At 45.4% G+C, this 21,997-nt stretch overlaps 1 protein-coding gene across 1 annotated transcript in view; it reads right to left on the bottom strand.

The window, feature by feature from the left end:
• Positions 1-21,997, bottom strand: part of LOC139404559 (exocyst complex component 4-like) — a gene marked incomplete at its 3' end in the record, with an annotated part of 116,949 nt that overhangs the window by 36,224 nt on the left and 58,728 nt on the right. Inside the window, exon 4 of the mRNA XM_071147259.1 lies at positions 1,482-1,618. Coding sequence (XP_071003360.1) covers positions 1,482-1,618 — 137 coding nt within the window. The remainder of the gene's footprint in view (positions 1-1,481; positions 1,619-21,997) is intronic.

Consider the following 21,997-nt stretch of genomic DNA (forward strand, 5'->3'; position numbering starts at 1 on the left):
AGAGGTAGAGGATGGAGGGGTAGAGGAGAGGTAGAGGATGGAGGGGTAGAGGAGAGGTAGAGGGTGGAGGGGTAGAGGATGGAGGGGTAGAGGAGAGGTAGAGGATGGAGGGGTAGAGGACGGAGGGGTAGAGGAGAGGTAGAGGATGGAGGGGTAGAGGATGATGGGGTAGAGGAGAGGTAGAGGATGGAGGGGTAGAGGATGGAGGGGTAGAGGATGGAGGGGTAGAGGACAGAGGGGTAGAGGACAGAGGGGTAGAGGAAAGGTAGAGGGGTAGAGGAGAGGTAGAGGATGGAGGGGTAGAGGAGAGGTAGAGGATGGAGGGGTAGAGGAAAGGTAGAAGGGTGGAGGGGTAGAGGATGGAGGGGTAGAGGAGAGGTAGAGGATGGAGGGGTAGAGGAAAGGTAGAGGGGTGGAGGGGTGGAGGGGTAAAGGATGGAGGGGTAGAGGATGGAAGGGTAGAGGATGGAGGGGTAGAGGATGGAGGGGTAGAGGAGGGGAGGCAGAGTGCTGGGTCTCCATCTGTACAGAGGTCAGCCTAAATCTCTCTGGGGTTCAGCCAGATGAAGACAAGCACAGCAGAGGTGTGAGCGTGTGTCAGAGAGAGAGAGCACTGCTGAAGCACCATATACCCTCAAGCAGAACAAATTGAGGGAAATGACATTTGTGTTTCTATACCTTCTAGCAAGGAAGAGAGGAACCACTTTCCTCAGTACAAGACCTCCTTGTACTCCTTCAGCTGGTCTTGAGTCAGTCTAACTCTTACCTGTACGAGGTGTTGCAGACCTCCTTGTACTCCTTCAGCTGGTCTTGAGTCAGTCTAACTCTTACCTGTACGAGGTGTTGCAGACCTCCTTGTTCTCGTTCAGCTGGTCCTGAGTCAGTCTAACTCTTACCTGTACGAGGTGTTGCAGACCTCCTTGTTCTCGTTCAGCTGGTCCTGAGTCAGTCTAACTCTTACCTGTACGAGGTGTTGCAGACCTCCTTGTTCTCGTTCAGCTGGTCCTGAGTCAGTCTAACTCTTACCTGTACGAGGTGTTGCAGACCTCCTTGTTCTCCTTCAGCTGGTCCTGAGTCAGTCTAACTCTTACCTGTACGAGGTGTTGCAGACCTCCTTGTTCTCGTTCAGCTGGTCCTGAGTCAGTCTAACTCTTACCTGTACGAGGTGTTGCAGACCTCCTTGTTCTCCTTCAGCTGGTCCTGAGTCAGTCTAACTCTTACCTGTACGAGGTGTTGCAGACCTCCTTGTACTCCTTCAGCTGGTCCTGAGTCAGTCTAACTCTTACCTGTACGAGGTGTTGCAGACCTCCTTGTACTCCTTCAGCTGGTCCTGAGTCAGTCTAACTCTTACCTGTACGAGGTGTTGCAGACCTCCTTGTTCTCGTTCAGCTGGTCCTGAGTCAGTCTAACTCTTACCTGTACGAGGTGTTGCAGACCTCCTTGTACTCCTTCAGCTGGTCCTGAGTCAATCTAACTCTTACCTGTACGAGGTGTTGCAGACCTCCTTGTACTCCTTCAGCTTGTCACAGACCATCTCCAGGAACTGGTTGGAGTAGGCACTCAGGTCCTGCATCAGAGTCATCAGGTCCTGGATGGACTTCTCCACGACTACTGTGCTCTGGAGAGGACACACAAATACAGGCTTAACACATTCAGAATGATACATTAAATGTTTCATTCCAGGCAGAAATAGTCAAGCTCCTTACATGGAGAGAGGTAGAGAATATGTTTCAGCTGTTAATACTTAGACACTAGTGAAACTATGTTTTGTTCTTTGTTCTCATTATAAAAAAGTAGGCAGTTGAAATTATATATCAAATAAATAATAAATATGAAACATATTGTGGAATGACAATGTGAAAGAGTCCTAACCTCATCCCACATAACGTTTTTCATTTCAACCACAAAACTGTCACTGTCGCCTCAGCTCTGAGCCCAGTGATCCTTGTAATTCAGCCACTCCCTTGTCCTCCCTTAACCACGAAACATATCACTGAGTCCCAAATGACACCCTATTCTCTATATAGTGCACTACTTTTGACCAGGTCCCAGGGCTCTGGACAAAAGTAGTACACTATATAGGGAATATGGTGCAATTTGGGACGCAGGATGTCCTTACAGCCATTAGAAGGAGAGCAGATGAAGTCTCCTGAAGCAGTGTAACACCAGTGTTGAGGAGTGGGACTGTCAAGTCTCTCCTGTCCGATGTGCAAAGCCGTCAGCAGGCAACCAATCTAATACAATGACTATATTCTCCTGTCAGGGACTGGATGCTGTTGGGAGCTTGTCATTGTCAACGATATACCACCATGTCAGAGGAGTGGCAGGAGGTGTGTGTGTGTGTGTGTGAGAGAGAGAGATCAGGTGAGTGTGTGTGTGTGAGAGAGAAAGAGAGATCAGGTGAGTGTGTGTGTAGGTGTGTACCTATGCCTATACGCATGACAAGATCCCCAGTGAGCTCAGACAAACCTACAGTCATGACAGGTTAGCCAGTGTAGCGTAACAAATAGCAGGACGGAAGCAGGCACTTCAATACACACACACCTAACTTGACACCACTGCCACAGACCTACACTACATGACCAGAAATATTTGGACACCTGCTGGTCGAACATCTCATTCCAAAATCATGAGCATTAATATGGAGTTGGTCCCCCACTTTGCTGCCATAACAGGCTCCACTCTTCTGGGAAGGCTTTCAACAAGATGGTGGAACATTGCTGCGGAGCCTGGCTCGCAGTCTGCGTTCTAATTCATCCCACAGGTGGTCAATGGGGTTGAGGTCAGGGCTCTGTGCAAGCCAGTCAAGTTCTTCCACACCGATCTCGACAAACCATTTCTGTATGGACCTCGCAGTGAGGAACAACTATCTTCTTTCCTCTTATTTGAATTATTTACTTATTTTTCCTCCCTCACTATTTTCTATAATGTTCATTCATTTCATCTGCTATTTTATCAATACAAATGTATTTCTTAGCGTGTGAGTTGTTTCTATGGGTCAGACCAAGACAAAGTGTGTTTGATTCAAATAAAGACCGATACTAGCGCACACAGTGGAGTGATCCATTGAAACTCACTAGCATTAGCCACAGCAGTGCTAACCGCTAGTTTAGAAGTAGCACAGTGCTTCAAAGCGTGTAAGTAGCAGCAGCAGTGTTGGTTAGCAGTGGCAGCTGGCTGTACCAACTCTTACACTGTTGAAGATGTCCAGCTGTGGCAGGGTGTAGTCAGCAGGGAACAGCAGTGGCCTGAACAGGGCAGTTACTGATTAAAGGGACTACTGGCTGGCCCCCTGGTCCCTCTCCCTGCTGGGGGGTAATGATCTGTAGCGCTGCCCATACCCAGAGTTCCACAAGGCTGGTCCCTGTCATGAAACTCCGCCAGGGGACCCCCCAGTCCCATTGCCCACGGCCCCCTGCCAGCGTGTCGGAGGAGAGCAGGGACCCATTCACTCAGCAGGGGAGGGCTGGAACTTCTAGACACAAGCAGACGTACAGGCACGTGCACAGTCGAACACACACATAGTTCACACACAGTACACACACAGTACACACACAGTCCAGAATCCCCAGTGAGTGTGTGATGGAGCCAGGAAGAGGACTTTCTCTATTTGTCATCACAGAGACGATGGAAGGAGTCGCTGTGAGAGCCAAGGAGATGATGGCCATCCTGCTATTGGGTAAGAACTAAAGCCAACTCCAATGAATCAGCCATACAACTGTTAGCTTTCACTTTCAAATCACCTTCAGCTGCTAAAAAACGTAAAAGAATGATATAATCTTCCCCTTTTGACCTCTCTCTTTCTTTTTCTCTCTTTCCTTGGTGTTTAAACACTAAGTCCACTATTCTTTCTCTCTCCTACTATGAGTTAGTGAGGCTGGATATCAGCAGGTCAGGAATGGTAAACAATGGATCCCAGATCCATTACTCCTGGAACAAATGCTCTGGCTCCGCTTGCCTTGTCTAATTCTGCTCATTTAACATAGCCATTCGTCTTTGCAGCAGAAATCATTAAACAGTCATCAAGGGCCGCAGATTGAGAGAAGGAGAGAGGGGGATGAAGGGCGAGAGAGACAGGGAAAGAGAGAGGGACGAAGGGCGAGAGAAGGAGAGAGAGAGAGAGAGAGGGAGAGAGAGAGGGACGAAGGGCGAGAGAAGGAGAGAGAGGGAGAGAGAGAAGGACGAAGGGCGAGAGAAGAGAGAGAGAGAGAGAGAGAGAGAGAGGGTGGGGGGGGACGAAGGGCGAGAGAGACAGGGAAAGAGAGAGAGAATTCACAGAGGTCTTGACAACAGTGGGACCTCTCCATCTTATTTAACTGTTACACAAGGAGGAGACAAAATGCATTCTGGGGGCTGGTGAAACTTTCCCCATGAGACAACTTTATTGACAACTCACTCTCTTTCCACAAACACTCTAGCTTTAAGCAACAGACTCACAGTCACACTCTCTCTAGTACTCCTCTATAAAATGCATTAAAACCAAAGCACACACACACACACACAGTGAAACATGGCTGACTTGCACTTTGTACTTCCTTTTGTTCTATTTTGTGTCGGAGTCTAGCTGAAAGCAAATTTAATTGAGGCCGGCGATACACAAAATGGGTCTAGAAATTCAGCAATTTAACAGCATAAATTCCATCAGAGTGTGAAAGGCCCCATCTCTGAGAGCTAATGATGAAAAGAGTGCACAGTGAGCACTCAGACTGTCGTGTCATTGGCTGCCGCCGTTAATGCAGTGGTATCGCCATAGAAATGCCTGAGCAGGTGATAATAGCAGTTATTAGAGTTGTAAACACTCCTGAATACAGGCGAGAGCAGGGGAGGTATCCGGTGTAAGTGGCGGGATGTGTTCTTGATGACTTTGAAGCTCTAGTGTGATAATAGTACACTAGTCATCTTCCTATAACGAGACTGATCTAAGGAACAGTTTCTCTCATTCCTCTCACTGACTGTGATGATTCAGGACATATTGAGCATTTTTGGACCTTGAGTGCATCAGGGTGTCCTGAGTGAAATAGCGAAAGGAACTTAAAGCTGCCATGATGCACACTGGTCAAAAACTGGTAGAATCAACGTTGTTTCAATGTAATCTCAACCCCAAAAATATAATTGATGATGTTGAATCAACGCGGAAAACAGATTGGATGAGAAAAAAGTCCCAACTTTTAACATAAATCCAATGAGATGGTGATATTTTTGGTTGATTTCACATTGAATTCACGTTAGTTGACAACTCAACCAAATGTAAATCAAAACTAGACGTTGAACTGCCGTCTGTGCCCAGTGGATGCTCTCTATTGAATGGTCCACTACTAGGCCTTGCCATATTGCTGAAACTGTAGAATTGATCAAATTAAATGGTATTAAATGTACAGACTGAATTGACATGGAAACTATCCCAAATCTTCTACCCCTGTACTGCTGTCCTGTCTCTGTTACGAACAGATCCACACATTCAAGGTCCTGGAGAGGGGTCTGGAGAGGGCTGTAAAGGGGCTCAGTCGTGCCCCTGAAACGGGTCAGGGGTTTCCCCATTAATCAAGGGGCGTCCCCCATGGATCGAGAGGGCCAGAGCATTTAACCCTGTGCGTTCCGCCACGTCACTCTCATCACTGACCCAAAACCGCTGACTCCTGTGTCGGCTGTGACTCGTGTCACCCCACATTCAAGTCTGCAGGGCAGGGTACTACAAACACAAATAACATGCTCATGCTCATACACACACACACACACACACACTGAAGTAGCTGAAGCATGTGGGCCGTCCGGCGTGTGCAGAGGGAGTCTCAGAGGCGTGAGGCCATGCTGACGTTGATGAATGGTCTGCCAGACGCTGTCCTACTCATGTGTGACTCCCCTTTACCCCAGTGAGGGAGGGCTGTGTGTTTGGTTATGAAAGGGTAGATTCTCTTTGTAAAAGTGTTTGTTCCAGTGTGTGTGTGTGTGTGTGGGGGGTGTGGGGGGTGGGGGGGGGGGGGTTGTGCGCATGCACATGTGTGTGTGTGTAAGGTTGTAAAAGAGTTGATTATCTTTCTATGTGTGTTTGTTCGTGTGTTTGTAAGGTAGTAAAATAGTTGATTATCTTTCTGTGTGTGTTTGTTCCAGTGTGCATGTATGCGTGCTGGTGTGCGTGTGTTCACGCAGTAAATTGTAAATAACACATACAGTAGTTCTGCAAACAAACCTTGGTTGGATGGCATTAGACATGTTAGGCCCTGCTTCAATCTAAATGGAAATATAAACTTTATCTCTCTCCCTCCCTCCCGTTTGAGGATTGGTGTTCACTTCATAGGAACGATTCAGTGTTTGTGTCCAAATGGCACCCTAACCCCTACATAGTGCACTACTTTTGACCAGAACGCTATGAGCCCTGGTCAAAAGTAGTGCACTATAATAGGAATAGGGCGCCATTTAAGATGTAAACAGTCACATGACAATGAAATGTCACTAAAAAAAAGCTTCTTCTCGAGGCCTCTTCATAGAAGAGTGGAAAACACCTATCACAAGCTGTCACCTCCGATCACGTCAAATCAAAGGCCTCTCTGGTGAGTTAAAGTGCAGATCACAGCCAATCAGCACCCGCTGTTAGTGTTTACATCAGTGAATGCATCCAACCAACTACTTCTCCTCTAATGGAATGATGCACAAATTGAGAGCGGAATGTCATAGTTCCTCACAGAGAGATGCTTATTTACAACTGCTCTCTATGACTGGAAAAAGAGCAACATGTATTGTGTTCTTATTCACATACAGTATCATACACAATGAACTAATGAAAGGGTTTGGATAATGTATGGGTCAAGCCGACAGCATGTGCACAAGTAGGGTTGAATATTTCCCCGGTATTTTACAAAATGTTCCAACCCAAGAACAAATCACTTTTCTCCAGGGTAACACCGTTATTTCCCACCAAAACCGGAAGTGACATTTAAAAGCATATAAAACATATACATGTATGGATTTGATTAGAGGTTTGATCGGTAACAAAGTTCAAGCCTTATGCTACCGGAGTCTGATGAGCCATACATTAAAGACATTTTATGATCCATCGCCCAACAATTGTGCCATTATCCAATACAGAGCCTGATATATAGGCTACCACACATTATGCCTGACAGAAAAACACAAAAGTCTATAATGTGGACTACAGTCTATTACTGTATTGTATTGAATGATACTGTATTACATGGACTAGCTTTACAGACATTGTTCAAACCATGAAGCTGGGAGAGAACATGCTATGCTGGTGCAGGACACGCGGCCTACAAAGTGACAATTACAGGCAAGAAAATATAGTAGGGTATATTTTCAATGTTTAGAATTAGTAGGCTGATGGGGCGGCAGGGAAGCCTAGTGGTTAGAGCGTTGGACTAGTAACCAAAAAGTTGCAATTTCAAATCCCCCAGCTGACAAGGTACAAATCTGTCGTTCTGCCCCTGAATAGGCAGTTAACCCACTGTTCCTAGGCAGTCATTGAAAATAAGTATTTGTTCTTAACTGACTTGCCTAGTTAAATAAAGGTAAAAAAATATATACAGTGCCTTGCGAAAGTATTCGGCCCCCTTGAACTTTGCGACCTTTTGCCACATTTCAGGCTTCAAACATAAAGATATAAAACTGTATTTTTTTGTGAAGAATCAACAACAAGTGGGACACAATCATGAAGTGGAACGACATTTATTGGATAATTCAAACTTTTTGAACAAATCAAAAACTGAAAAATTGGGCGTGCAAAATTATTCAGCCCCTTTACTTTCAGTGCAGCAAACTCTCTCCAGAAGTTCAGTGAGGATCTCTGAATGATCCAATGTTGACCTAAATGACTAATGATGATAAATACAATCCACCTGTGTGTAATCAAGTCTCCGTATAAATGCACCTGCACTGTGATAGTCTCAGAGGTCCGTTAAAAGCGCAGAGAGCATCATGAAGAACAAGGAACACACCAGGCAGGTCCGAGATACTGTTGTGAAGAAGTTTAAAGCCGGATTTGGATACAAAAAGATTTCCCAAGCTTTAAACATCCCAAGGAGCACTGTGCAAGCGATAATATTGAAATGGAAGGAGTATCAGACCACTGCAAATCTACCAAGACCTGGCCGTCCCTCTAAACTTTCAGCTCATACAAGGAGAAGACTGATCAGAGATGCAGCCAAGAGGCCCATGATCACTCTGGATGAACTGCAGAGATCTACAGCTGAGGTGGGAGACTCTGTCCATAGGACAACAATCAGCCTATATTGCACAAATCTGGCCTTTATGGGAGAGTGGCAAGAAGAAAGCCATTTCTTAAAGATATCCATAAAAAGTGTTGTTTAAAGTTTGCCACAAGCCACCTGGGAGACACACCAAACATGTGGAAGAAGGTGCTCTGGTCAGATGAAACCAAAATTGAACTTTTTGGCAACAATGCAAAACGTTATGTTTGGCGTAAAAGCAACACAGCTGAACACACCATCCCCACTGTCAAACATGGTGGTGGCAGCATCATGGTTTGGGCCTGCTTTTCTTCAGCAGGGACAGGGAAGATGGTTAAAATTGATGGGAAGATGGATGGAGCCAAATACAGGACCATTCTGGAAGAAAACCTGATGGAGTCTGCAAAAGACCTGAGACTGGGACGGAGATTTGTCTTCCAACAAGACAATGATCCAAAACATAAAGAAAAATCTACAATGGAATGGTTCAAAAATAAACATATCCAGGTGTTAGAATGGCCAAGTCAAAGTCCAGACCTGAATCCAATCGAGAATCTGTGGAAAGAACTGAAAACTGCTGTTCACAAATGCTCTCCATCCAACCTCACTGAGCTCGAGCTGTTTTGCAAGGAGGAATGGGAAAAAATTTCAGTCTCTCGGTGTGCAAAACTGATAGAGACATACCCCAAGCGACTTACAGCTGTAATCGCAGCAAAAGGTGGCGCTACAAAGTATTAACTAAAGGGGGCTGAATAATTTTGCACGCCCAATTTTTCAGTTTTTGATTTGTTAAAAAAGTTTGAAATATCCAATAAATGTCGTTCCACTTCATGATTGTGTCCCACTTGTTGTTGATTCTTCACAAAAAAATACAGTTTTATATCTTTATGTTTGAAGCCTGAAATGTGGCAAAAGGTCGCAAAGTTCAAGGGGGCCGAATACTTTCGCAAGGCACTGTATATAGGCTACCTTTTATAATATTTCCCGTAATGTTGTGTGCGTACTAGCCTACCTCCTCTATCTATTGTCACTTCATTCCCACTGTCATTCCTCCCTCTTCATCAACAGTTAAATGAAATAAGTTTCTAGGACAGCATGAGCTAAGGAGAGAAGCCAGCGGAGTGCAGGGGCATTCTGCCCAAGAGACAAAGGCAGTAAGTTTGAAGCTTACGCATAACCCATCATTCATTAGCTAAATAGAAGGCTAATACAGCATTGCATTAATTACATGAAAGAGGTCGGAGAACACATTGATATATTGAGATATATACAGTGGCATGAAAACGTGTGCGAACCCTTTGAAATGACCTGGATTTCTCGACAAACAGTCTGCTTAAACTAATAACACACAACCAATTCTATGTTTTCATGTCTTTATTGAACACGCCGTGTAAACATTCACAGTGCAGGGTGGGAAGAGTATGTGAACCCTTGGATTTAATAACTGGTTGACTCTCCTTTGGCAGCAATAACCTCAACCAAACATTTTCTGTAGTTGCTGATCAGACCCGCACAACGGTCAGGAGAAATTTTGGACCATTCCTCTTTACAAAACTGTTTCAGTTCAGCAATATTCTTGGGATGTCTGGTGTGAACCACTCTCGAGGTCATGCCACACTATCTCAATCGGATTGAGGTCAGGACTGACTGGGCCACTGTTGTTGATGGACTTCTGTGTTTTGGGTCGTAGTACTGTTGCATAGTACTGTTGCAAATGTGGATAAAGTCAAGGGGTCTGAATACTTTCCGAAAGCACTGTGTGGGTGTGGGTGTATATACACTACCGTTCAAAAGATTGGGGTCACTTGGAAAAATCCTTGTTTTTGAAAGAAAAGCACATTTTTTCTGTCCATTAAAATAACATCAAATTGATCAGAAATACAGTGTAGACATTGTTAATGTTATAAATGACCATTGTTGCTGGAAACGGCTGATTTCTTTTGGAATATCTACATAGGCATACAGAGGCCCATTATCAGCAACCATCACTCCTGTGTTCCAATAGCAGGTTGTATTAGCTAATCCAAGTTTATCATTTTAAAATGCTAATATGTCATTAGAAAACCCGTTTGCAATTATGTTAGCACAGCTGAAAACTGTTGTTCAGATTAAAGAAGCAATAAAACGGGCCTTCTTTAGACTAGTTGAGTGTCTGGAGCATCAGCATTTGAGGATTCGATTACAGGCTCAAAATGGCCAGAAACAAAGAACTTTCTTCTGAAACTCGTCAGTCTATTCTTGTTCTGAGAAATGAAGGCTCTTCAATGCGAGAAATTGCAAAGAAACTGAAGATCTGGTACAACGCTGTGTACTACTCCCTTCACAAAAGAGTGCAAACGGGCTCTAACCAGAATAAAAAGAGGGTGAGGCCCCGATGCACAACTGAGCAAAAGGACAAGTACATCAGAGTATCTAGTTTGAGAAACAGATGCCTCACAAGTCCTTAACTGGCAGCTTTATTAAATAGTAACCGCAAAACACCGGTTTCAACGTCAACAGTGAAGAGGTGACTCTGGGATGCTGGCCTTCTAGGCAGAGTTCCTCTGTCCAGTGTCTGTGTTCTTCTGCCCATCAATCTTTTCTTATTATTGGGCAGTCTGAGATATGACTTTGTCTTTGCAACTCTGCCTAGAAGGCCAGCATCCCAGAGTCACCTCTTCACTGTTGACGTTGAGACTGGTGTTTTGCTGTTCTTAACTGACTTGCCTAGTTAAATAAAGCCTCAATTAAAAACATTTAAAAATAACCAGCATGGCTACCCCAGCATTCTGCAGCAAAACGCCATCTCATTTGGTTTGCGCTTAGTGGGACTATCATTTGTCTTTCAACAGGACAATGACCCAACACACCTCCAGGCTGTGTAGGGGCTATTTGACCAAGAAGGAGAGTGATAGAGTGCTGCATCAGATGACCTGGCCTCCACAATCACCTGACTTTAACCCAATCAAGACTGTTGTAGAGGCATTCAAGGTGAAGCTGGTTGAGAGAATTCCTGTTGTAAAACTCTGCAGCAATGATATTCGAGTGATAGGCTGTTGTGAAACTCTGCAGCAATGATATTCGAGTGATAGGCTGTTGTGAAACTCTGCAGCTGCAATTTTGCATCTTTACAATGAAAAAATAAGGTGACCCCCAAAAGCCAGATGGAAATGTGTAAATTAGATACGCATGCAATCTTGATATTAATGTAGCATAAGCTGTGCTGCAGCAAATGTAGTCCCACCGTTCACAAGAAAAGAAGTGACCAGGATGAGATGAAACATGCATTGTAAACTGCGTTCCATAAGGAGATGCGAGGTGTCCCCCCACTCGGAGCGGTGATGATTCATCATGCAGATAGCAGAGTAGGCCGTGGTCCATAGAGAACACAGACACACAGCATATCATTTAACAGTTCTATTTAGCAACATAATATTTATTATCATTTACCGGGTTCTCACTGTTGTTTATCCCGGGAAAAGGGAGTGGGAAATCTGGGGAAATGTCAGTAACCCGGTGTCCGCTATTCAACAGTGCCCAGCTAGACATGCCACATGCAGTAAGATGACAATCTTGTGTATTTGACTGTATCCACAGGGGGGGGGGGGTCACAACATGAAAGAGCAGAATGCGCTTTGTCAGGGTGGGTTAAAACCCTTATCATCATCACCACCATCGCCTTGGATGCTGTGTGTGCTTATATCACACTCACCTTTTAACAGATGGCTCCCCAACACACACACACACACACACACACTGAGTTGTGTCTCCGACCCTAACACTAATCCTGAGAATGCTGTGGTTTCCCCAGACAGCATTCTGTCAAACCTCGTAATCAACCCTCGCTCCTTTCTCCTCGGGGGGTTACCACGGTGATGGCAGCATCATTACACCCCGGTGGAGGGGAGGCGGCGGAACCTGCCCACAACAAAGCATCACCCATGGCAACAACTGGGTTGGGTTATCAGGTTATAGATGTAGAGATGTTCACTCAGTGGGGTCGTGTGTGTGTGTGTGTACTGTGTACACTGTGTGTGTCTGAAAGTGTCTGTGAGCGTGTGTAATGTGTGTGTTTGTGTACTGTGTGTGTGTGCACTGTGTGCACTGTGGGTGTACTGTGTGTTTGTGTTTGTACTGTGTGTGTGTGTGTGTACGGTGTATGTTTGTGTACTGTGGGTGTGTGTGTGTGTGTACTGTGTGCGTGTACGTTTGTGTACTGTGTACGTTTGTGTACTGTGTGTGTTTGTGTACTGAACCTAGGAAGAAACCTAGAGAGGAACCAGGCTATGAGGGGTGGCCTGTCCTCTTCTGGCTGTGCTGGGTGGAGATTATAACAGAACATGGCCAAGATGTTCAAATGTTCATAAAAGACCAGCATGGTCAAATAATAATAATCACAGTAGTTGTAGAGGGTGCAACAAGTCAGCACCTCAGGAGTAAATGTCAGTTGGCTTTTCAAAGCCGATCCTTAAGAGTATCTCTACCGCTTCTGCTGTCTCTAGAGAGTTGAAAACAGCAGGTCTGGGACAGGTAGCACGTCCGGTGAACACGTCCGGTGTGTGTACTGTGTGTGTGTGTACTGTGTATGTGTGTGTACTGTGTGCACTGTGTGTGTGTGTACTGTGGGTGTGTGTGTGTGTGTGTGTGTTGTGTGTGCACTGTGTGTGTGTGTACAGTGGGTGTGTGTGTGTTGTGTGTGTACTGTGGGTGTGTGTGTTGTGTGTACAGTGGGTGTGTGTGTGTTGTGTGTGTACTGTGGGTGTGTGTGTGTGTGTGTACTGTGTGTGTTTGTGTGTGTGTGTGTACTGTGTGTGTTTGTGTGTGTGTGTGTAATGTGTGTGTGTAATGTGTGTACTCCCAAAAAGGTTCCATATGGACCTAATGGAGCACAGAGATGGACCCCCCCACAGAAGGCAATGAAATACATATCACCACGGTGCTAATGAAGATGTACACACACACATCCCTTTCTCTCTCTCCCTCCTTTCTCCTCAGGGGGTTACCACGGTGATGGTCGCATCATTACAGTCTGGAGGAGGGGCGGAGGTGGAACACGCCCACTCAAAGCATCACCCATGGCAACCACTGAGTTGGGTGATCAGGTTATAGATGGAGATGTTCACTCAGCGGGGTCGTGTGTGTGTGTGTGTGTACGTGTGTGTGTGTGTGTGTGTGTGAGAGAGAGAGAGCGAGAGAGAGTGAGTGTGTGTGTGTGTGTGTGTACTATGGGTGTCTGTAAGTGTACAATGAGATTCATTATCATAGCACCACACACATCATGTTATTTTTCATCAAGCCACATGACAGCTGGATCTTGTATCATGGGCTCAAAGTAAACTCCCTTTTCCTTCAAACCAGGAGACCGTTTTTAACAGGTCTGACATTCCAACTTCCTGCTCCTCTTTCCTCAGACAAACAGTAGTGTTATCTGTCCCAACACACACTATCCTTCAGCAGCCACACTGCTAGGAGCCGGTTCTACTTTGAGTCAAACCGTCCGTCTCTCTCCCTCTCTCTCTAGATATACTGTAAAAGGGATTTTAGGTACAGACCAAATCGTAGAAATTAATTCATTTTGATAAGGTGCAAAATCAAAATTTTTAACAGCTGTAAAATTGTCAACGAGGTGGTTAGGCTCAATCTGTTTTATGACAGATAAAGGAGCGATGCATCCCAAACAACATGTGGGTTGAATCACATCTAAATGGATTGTTATATTGCATAAGGCCCTAGAAAGTTGGGCGTTCCACCATATTGTTTTTTACGGTGGAATCTCATTTAGTCGTAAACACCAGAATAACTTGAGTTTACTAGTGTGTGTGTTTATAGGGAAACCTGTGGGGTTTGTGTGTTTGTAGGTAAACCTGTGGTGTGTGTGTGTTTTCGGGAAACCTGTGGTGTGTGTGTGTTTATAGGTAAAACTGTGGTGTGTGTGTGTTTATAGGTAAACCTGTGGGGTGTGTGTGTTTATAGGTAAACCTGTGGTGTGTGTGTGTTTATAGGTAAACCTGTGGTGTGTGTGTTTATAGGTAAACCTGTGGTGTGTGTGTGTGTTTATAGGTAAACCTGTGGGGTGTGTGTGTTTATAGGTAAACCTGTGGGGTGTGTGTGTTTATAGGTAAACCTGTGGGGTGTGTGTGTTTATAGGTAAGCCTGTGGTGTGTGTGTGTTTATAGGTAAACCTGTGGTGTGTGTGTGTTTATAGGTAAACCTGTGGGGTGTGTGTGTTTATAGGTAAATCTGTGTCCACAGTTTTGGGTTGAGCCTGTGTCTGAGAATGTAAAATATCTGTGTTCAAATGTGTGGATCCACGTGTGTGTCCAATGAGTGTGTGCACCCAGGCTGTCTCCCCACCTTCGTCCTGTGCTCCCTCAGACACCCAGGCTGTCTCCCCACCTTCGTCCTGTGCTCTCTCAGACACCCAGAGGAGTCCTGTGGTCCCAATCACACATCAACACAATGCAGCTAACTGGGGATTGTTCTGTGATTGCCTGTTGTTGCCCCCCCGGCCGTGAGAGGCACTTCATAATGGGCTTCCCAACCCACCACCGCAGGAGCCAATCAGCAGGCAGCTGATAAACACATCAACAAACACACCGAATAAAAAGGTCAGTGTCATTAGACAACCGTTTGTGGGGGTGGCAGGGTGGGAAGGTGGGATAGTGTGTGTGTGTGTGCATGTAAATAAGCAGAGGTAAATTAAAAAGGTCAAATTCATTAGCAGACCATTGGCATATGAACACATCTGTAATTCAGGGTGCACTCCGGCAAATGACGTGGCTACAGATGTAATCAGCGTTCCATCCAGCCCCAGTCAAGAGGTTAACACAAACACCCTTCAATGGATACATTACTGGGCTGTGTCCCAAAATGGCCTTCTATTCCCTATACAGTGCACTACTCATCACCAGAACCCTATAGGTGCTGGTCAAAAGAAGTGCACCATGTAGGGAATAGGCTGGCTGGTAACGAATCTGAATGGCACTTAACATCCCACAGTGTGAACAAACAGCTTGGATTGGATGTTTAATGTGATTATGGCTTTGGTTTGGCCTTGGCTTGTACAGAATCCACACACACACACAGAGTCAGGAGACATGGACATAACGTCTCAACAGGAGACATGGACATAACGTCTCAACAGGAGACATGGACATAACGTCACAACAGGAGACATGGACATAACGTCTCAACAGGAGACATGGACATAACGTCTCAACAGGAGACATGGACATAACGTCACAACAGGAGACATGGACATAACGTCTCAACAGGAGACATGGACATAACGTCTCAACAGGAGACATGGACATAACGTCACAACAGGAGACATGGACATAACGTCTCAACAGGAGACATGGACATAACGTCACAACAGGAGACATGGACATAACGTCTCAACAGGAGACATGGACATAACGTCTCAACAGGAGACATGGACATAACGTCACAACAGGAGACATGGACATAACGTCTCAACAGGAGACATGGACATAACGTCTCAACAGGAGACATGGACATAACGTCTCAACAGGAGACATGGACATAACGTCACAACAGGAGACATGGACATAACGTCTCAACAGGAGACATGGACATAACGTCACAACAGGAGACATGGACATAACGTCTCAACAGGAGACATGGACATAACGTCTCAACAGGAGACATGGACATAACGTCTCAACAGGAGACATGGACATAACGTCACAACAGGAGACATGGACATAACGTCTCAACAGGAGACATGGACATAACGTCTCAACAGGAGACATGGACATAACGTCTCAACAGGAGACATGGACATAACGTCTCAACAGGAGACATGGACATAACGTCTCAACAGGAGACATGGACATAACGTCTCAACAGGAGACATGGACATAACGTCTCAACAGGAGACATGGACATAACGTCTGAACAGGAGACATGGACATAACGTCTCAACAGGAGACATGGACATAACGTCTCAACAGGAGACATGGACATAACGTCTCAACAGGAGACATGGACATAGACGTCTCAACAGGAGACATGGACATAACGTCTCAACAGGAGACATGGACATAACGTGTCACAACAGGAGACATGGACATAACGTCTCAACAGGAGACATGGACATAATGTCACAACAGGAGACATGGACATAACGTCTCAACAGGAGACATGGACATAACGTCACAACAGGAGACATGGACATAACGTCACAACAGGAGACATGGACATAACGTCACAACAGGACAACAGGAGACATGGACATAACGTCACGACATTATTTCAAGAGCAAAATTACTGGATATGATTCAGTGGTGGCTTCATCACCCTGGTATGTGTGAATGCATGCCTCTGTCTCCCTGTGTGTGTGTATGTGTATGTGTATGTACGTGTGTGTGTGTGTACGTGTGCGTACGTGTGTTTGTGCGTGTGTGTGCGTACGTGTGTTTGTGCGTGTGTGTGTGTACGTGTGCGTACGTGTGTGTGTGTGTGTGTGTGTGTGTGTGTGTGTGTGTGTGTGTGTGTGTGTGTGTGTGTGTGTGTGTGTGTGTATAGGGACCCCCATCCAAGAGATTAATGGAGCCAATCTCCAGTTCTGGTCTGTAGAGTGACCACCCTCCTGGATAGAGGAGACTAATTAAATAAATCAATCAGGGGGAACAGGACCACTGAACAGATAGCATCACACTGCTACCACCACTAACCAGAGAGAGAGAGAAGGAGGAAGGAAGGTAGAGGGAGAGAAAGGGTAGGAGGGTTAAACGAAATGAAAAAAGATGACCAGTAAACAGGCAGGGAGAGGAGAACAAGAGGAAGGAGCAACAACAGAAGAGAGAGAGACAGAGTATACATGCCTCTTTCTTATTTATAACCCCTGCTGGGCCTTCTGACCAATCACCTGGGTCCATGTTATCACAAAGACACATGATTGGATCATACACGCTACATACTGGACTAAAATGACACTGGTGTTATCATAGGGCCTGTGTCCTGGCCGACTGATAACCATACAGTCTCATATTAATATCATCATTACTATCATACACACTCTCCCCTTACACACTGCTGGGGCCTAGTGATAGGGAGGATGTTTAACATATCATTACTATTATTATGGTATGGCTGCTATATGAAAACATGATGTCGGTTGGATGTGTTATCAGGTCTCTTTCCAGGACTGGGGTGTTACATTCACCTTGACCCCCCTCTAAAGTCACAAGCCCATGTCAGTATCATCAGGTCAGAGTTCATTGACTGCCCATATGAGAGAGATATTCAGAATTTGTGTGCTATATACTGACATACAGTGCATTAGGGGAGGTATTCAGACCCCTTGACTTTTTCAAGATTTTGTTACGTTACAGCCTTATTCTAAAATGTATTAAATGTTTTTCCCCCCCTCATCAATCTACACACAATACCCCATAATGACATCACAATACCCCATAATGACAAACCAAACACTGTTTTATAGACATTTTTTAACAAACATTTATAAAACAGAAATATCACATTAACATAAGTATTCTAAGTACTCTTTACTCAGTACTTTGTTGAAGCACCTTTGGCAGAAATTACAGCCTTGAGTCTTCTTGGGTATGACGTTACAAGCTTGGCACACCTGTATTTGGGGAGTTTCTCCCATTCTTCTCTGCAGATCCTCTCAAGCTCTGTCAGGTTGGATGGGGAGTGTTGCTGCACAGCGATTTTCAGGTCTCTCCAGAGATGTTAGATTGGGTTCAAGTCCGGGCTCTGGCTGGGCCAGTCAAGGACATTCAGACACTTGTCCCGAAGCCACTCCTGCATTGTCTTGGCTGTGTGCTTATAATCGTTGTCCTGTTGGAAGGTAAACCTTCGCCACAGTTCGAGGTCCTGTACTTTTCTCTGTACTTTTCTCCGTTCATCGTTGCCTCGATCCCTGTCCCTGCCGCTGAAAAACATCCCCACAGCATGATGCTCCCACCTCCATACTTCACCGTAGGGATGGTGCCAAATTTCCTCCAGACATGACACTTGGCATTCATGCCACAGAGTTCAATCTTGGTTTCATCAGACCAGAAAATCTTGTTTCTCATGGTATTTAGGTGCCTTTTTGCAAACTCCAAGCGGACTGTCATGTGCCTTTTACTAAGGAGTGCCTTCCGTCTGGCCACTCTACCATAAAAGCCTGATTGATGGAGTACTGCATAGATGGTTGTCCTTCTGTAAGGTTCTCCCATCTCCAGAGAGAAACTCTGGAAACCATCGTGTTTTTGTTCACCTCCCTGACCAAGGCCCTTCTCCCCGATTGCTCAGTTTGGTCGGGAGGTCAGCTTCAGGAAGAGTCTTGGTGGTTCCAAACCTATTCCACTTAAGAATGATGGAGGCCACTGTGTTCTTGGGGACCTTAAATAATTCTCCACCGACAATTACTTTGACCTCATGTCTTGGGTTTTGCTCTGACATGCACTGTCAACTGTGAGACCTTATATAGACAGGTGTGTGCCTTTCCAAATCATGTCCAATCAATTGAATTTACCACAGGTGGACTCCAATCAAGTTGAAGAAACATCTCAAGGATGATCAATGGAAACAGGATGCACCTGAGCTCAATTTCGAGTCTCATAGCAAAGGGTCTGTCTCTAGATAACGTATCGTTCCTGTATGGTATCAGAGCCTATGTCTTTAGATAACGTATCGTTCCTATATGGTATCAGAGCCTATGTCTCTAGATAACGTATCGTTCCAGAGCCTATGTCTCTAGATAACGTATCGTTCCTGTATGGTATCAGAGCCCATGTCTCTAGATAACGTATCGTTCCTGTATGGTTTGATTTGATTTGATTTGGTATCAAAGCCCATGTCTCTAGATAACGTATCGTTCCTGTATGGTATCAGAGCCCATGTCTCTAGATAACGTATCGTTCCTGTATGGTATCAGATCCCATGTCTCTAGATAATGTATCGTTCCTGTATGGTATCAGAGCCCATGTCTTTAGATAACGTATCGTTCCTGTATGGTATCAGAGCCCATGTCTCTAGATAATGTATCGTTCCTGTATGGTATCAGAGCCCATGTCTCTAGATAACGTATCGTTCCTGTATGGTATCAGAGCCCATGTCTCTAGATAACGTATCGTTCCTGTATGGTATCAGAGCCCATGTCTTTAGATAACGTATCGTTCCTGTATGGTATCAGAGCCCATGTCTCTAGATAACGTATCGTTCCTGTATGGTATCAGAGCCCATGTCTCTAGATGACGTATTGTTCCTGTATGGTATCAGAGCCCATGTCTCTAGATAACGTATCGTTCCTGTATGGTATCAGAGCCCATGTCTCTAGATGACGTATCGTTCCTGTATGGTATCAGAGCCCATGTCTCTAGATAACGTATTGTTCCTGTATGGTATCAGAGCCCATGTCTCTAGATAACGTATCGTTCCTGTATGGTATCAGAGCACATGTCTCTAGAAAACGTATCGTTCATGTATGGTATCAGAGCCCATGTCTCTAGATAACGTATCGTTCCTGTATGGTATCAGAGCCCATGTCTCTAGATAACGTATCGTTCCTGTATGGTATCAGATCCTATGTCTCTAGATAACGTATCGTTCCTGTATGGTATCAGAGCCCATGTCTCTAGATAATGTATCGTTCCTGTATGGTATCAGAGCCCATGTCTATAACGTATCAAATGGTCTAGAAAGGTAAAGATGTAAATGCCTAGTAGTGACCTGTATTTACCACGGCGTCCCGTGATATCCCAGGGTGTGTTGTCCTATATGGTAACAGCTAACACTACAGTGTGGTGGTACAGTACATCTCCCCATGACAATGCTACCCAGCTGTATGTGAGTCTGGATGGAGCAACATCTCCCCCCCAAGCCCCAAAACACAGCAACCCACTCTGTGTGTCCACCAGGTATGTCCACTAATGCCTTCCCCCTAACCCCATGTACATACATGTGTGTTGTGGTGGAGTGGATGGCAGGTGCACCTATAAATGGGGTCCCCTGCCGTTTCCTGTGTGATGGCAGCCAAGGTAGAGAGTGTGTTTAATGTAGTGTATCAACATGTGTCTCTCTGTCCCTTCAGCCCATTGGTTCAAGTGCCAGTGGTGTGGCCCCACTCTTAGAACACCTGCTGTAGGAACACACTTGTGTGTGTCCCCCCCCCCCCCCCCAAACAGCAGGCATGCACCATTTCCCATCTACATTAGGCCTGAGAAAGACCCAACACGTACAAGGAATGTGATGATCTAAACGGCAAGAACAGCTCCTTTAACCTACAGCAGCTTCCCTTTAAAACACTGATACAGAAGGATGTATTGTTCTATAGCTGTCCACCTCTGGGACATGTATCATCTCCTTCAGTCTCTTTCCTCCATAAAGCCACCTGCCATCTTGAGTGAGCAGGGAGCACTGAGGACTGGAGTAGCCCATTAAAAGTAGTGGCCCGCTGTCACACTGAGACCAACCAGCCAGGACACAGTGGGGATCGGTTGGACTTCTCTCGCACGCACACACACACACACACACACACGAGGGCCTGGGTCTTGTATGTGTGTATCTGGCAGTAGAGGAAGGAGCAGGCAGGCCTCTTTGATTGGCGTAATTAAAAAAGCCAAAACCCCAAACAAAAGGAGCGTTTTATGGAGCTCCCGCTAACTGGAGAGAGGCTCATTAGCCTAGCAGTGTAATTAGCAAGATGCCGCAGTCCTCGTTAAGGAGAAGTCATAATCGTAAACAAACGCCAGTGAACTCCGAGCCAGGAGCTGTAATGAACTGTCAGTATTCTCTCACTCTGAATGGAGAGTTAACAAAGACAGAGGGGCAGACACACACTGTCTTAAAACACACCTACATACACATTCTGGAGTGGATACACACACTGTCTTAATACACACCTACATACACATTCTGGAGTGTATACACACACTGTCTTAAAACACACCTACATACACATTCTGGAGTGGATACACACACACACACACACACACACACACAGAGACACACACACAGAAAGAGAGACACACAGAGAGAGAGAGAGACACACACATACACACAGAGAGAGAGACACACACACATATACACACAGAGAGAGAGACACACACATACACACACAGAGAGAGAGACACACACATACACACACAGAGAGAGAGACACACACACACACAAGGCAGGTTTCCATTGACCCAGGTTCTTCCGTCAAATGCAATGTCACAAAATAAAATCATTGTGACAGGTGCAATGAAAATGGCAGATGACAACATTGTCATCTGTTCGACAGGGGGGGATTTTTTGGGGTCGAACTTTATTGCGACAAATGATGATGGAAACAGTGTTGTTGGAATAAATGATGATGGAAACAGTGTTGTTGGAATAAATGATGATGACATGAGAATTATTACAATATGGCAAATATTAGTCAATTATTGCATTCTACCCATGCTGGCTTTCACAAGCTGCCTGAGAGGTGGGAGAGCACACTGGCTGTTGTAAGTAAATGTATTCATGAGTAACACTTGTTTTATTAGACACTATCGTTGTTGTTGGTGTGACATCATTACATCCCGCTGAAATCACAACATCACCCTGACCTCGTTACATCCGGCTGACCTCGTTACATCACCCTGACCTCGTTACATCCGGCTGACCTCGTTACATCCGGCTGACCTCGTTACATCCGGCTGACCTCGTTACATCCGGCTGACCTCGTTACATCCGGCTGACCTCGTTACATCCGGCTGACCTCGTTACATCCGGCTGACCTCGTTACATCCGGCTGACCTCGTTACATCCGGCTGACCTCGTTACATCCGGCTGACCTCGTTACATCCGGC

This window comes from Oncorhynchus clarkii, unplaced genomic scaffold (genome assembly GCF_045791955.1).
Source record: "Oncorhynchus clarkii lewisi isolate Uvic-CL-2024 unplaced genomic scaffold, UVic_Ocla_1.0 unplaced_contig_1794_pilon_pilon, whole genome shotgun sequence".
NCBI lineage: Eukaryota > Metazoa > Chordata > Actinopteri > Salmoniformes > Salmonidae > Oncorhynchus > Oncorhynchus clarkii.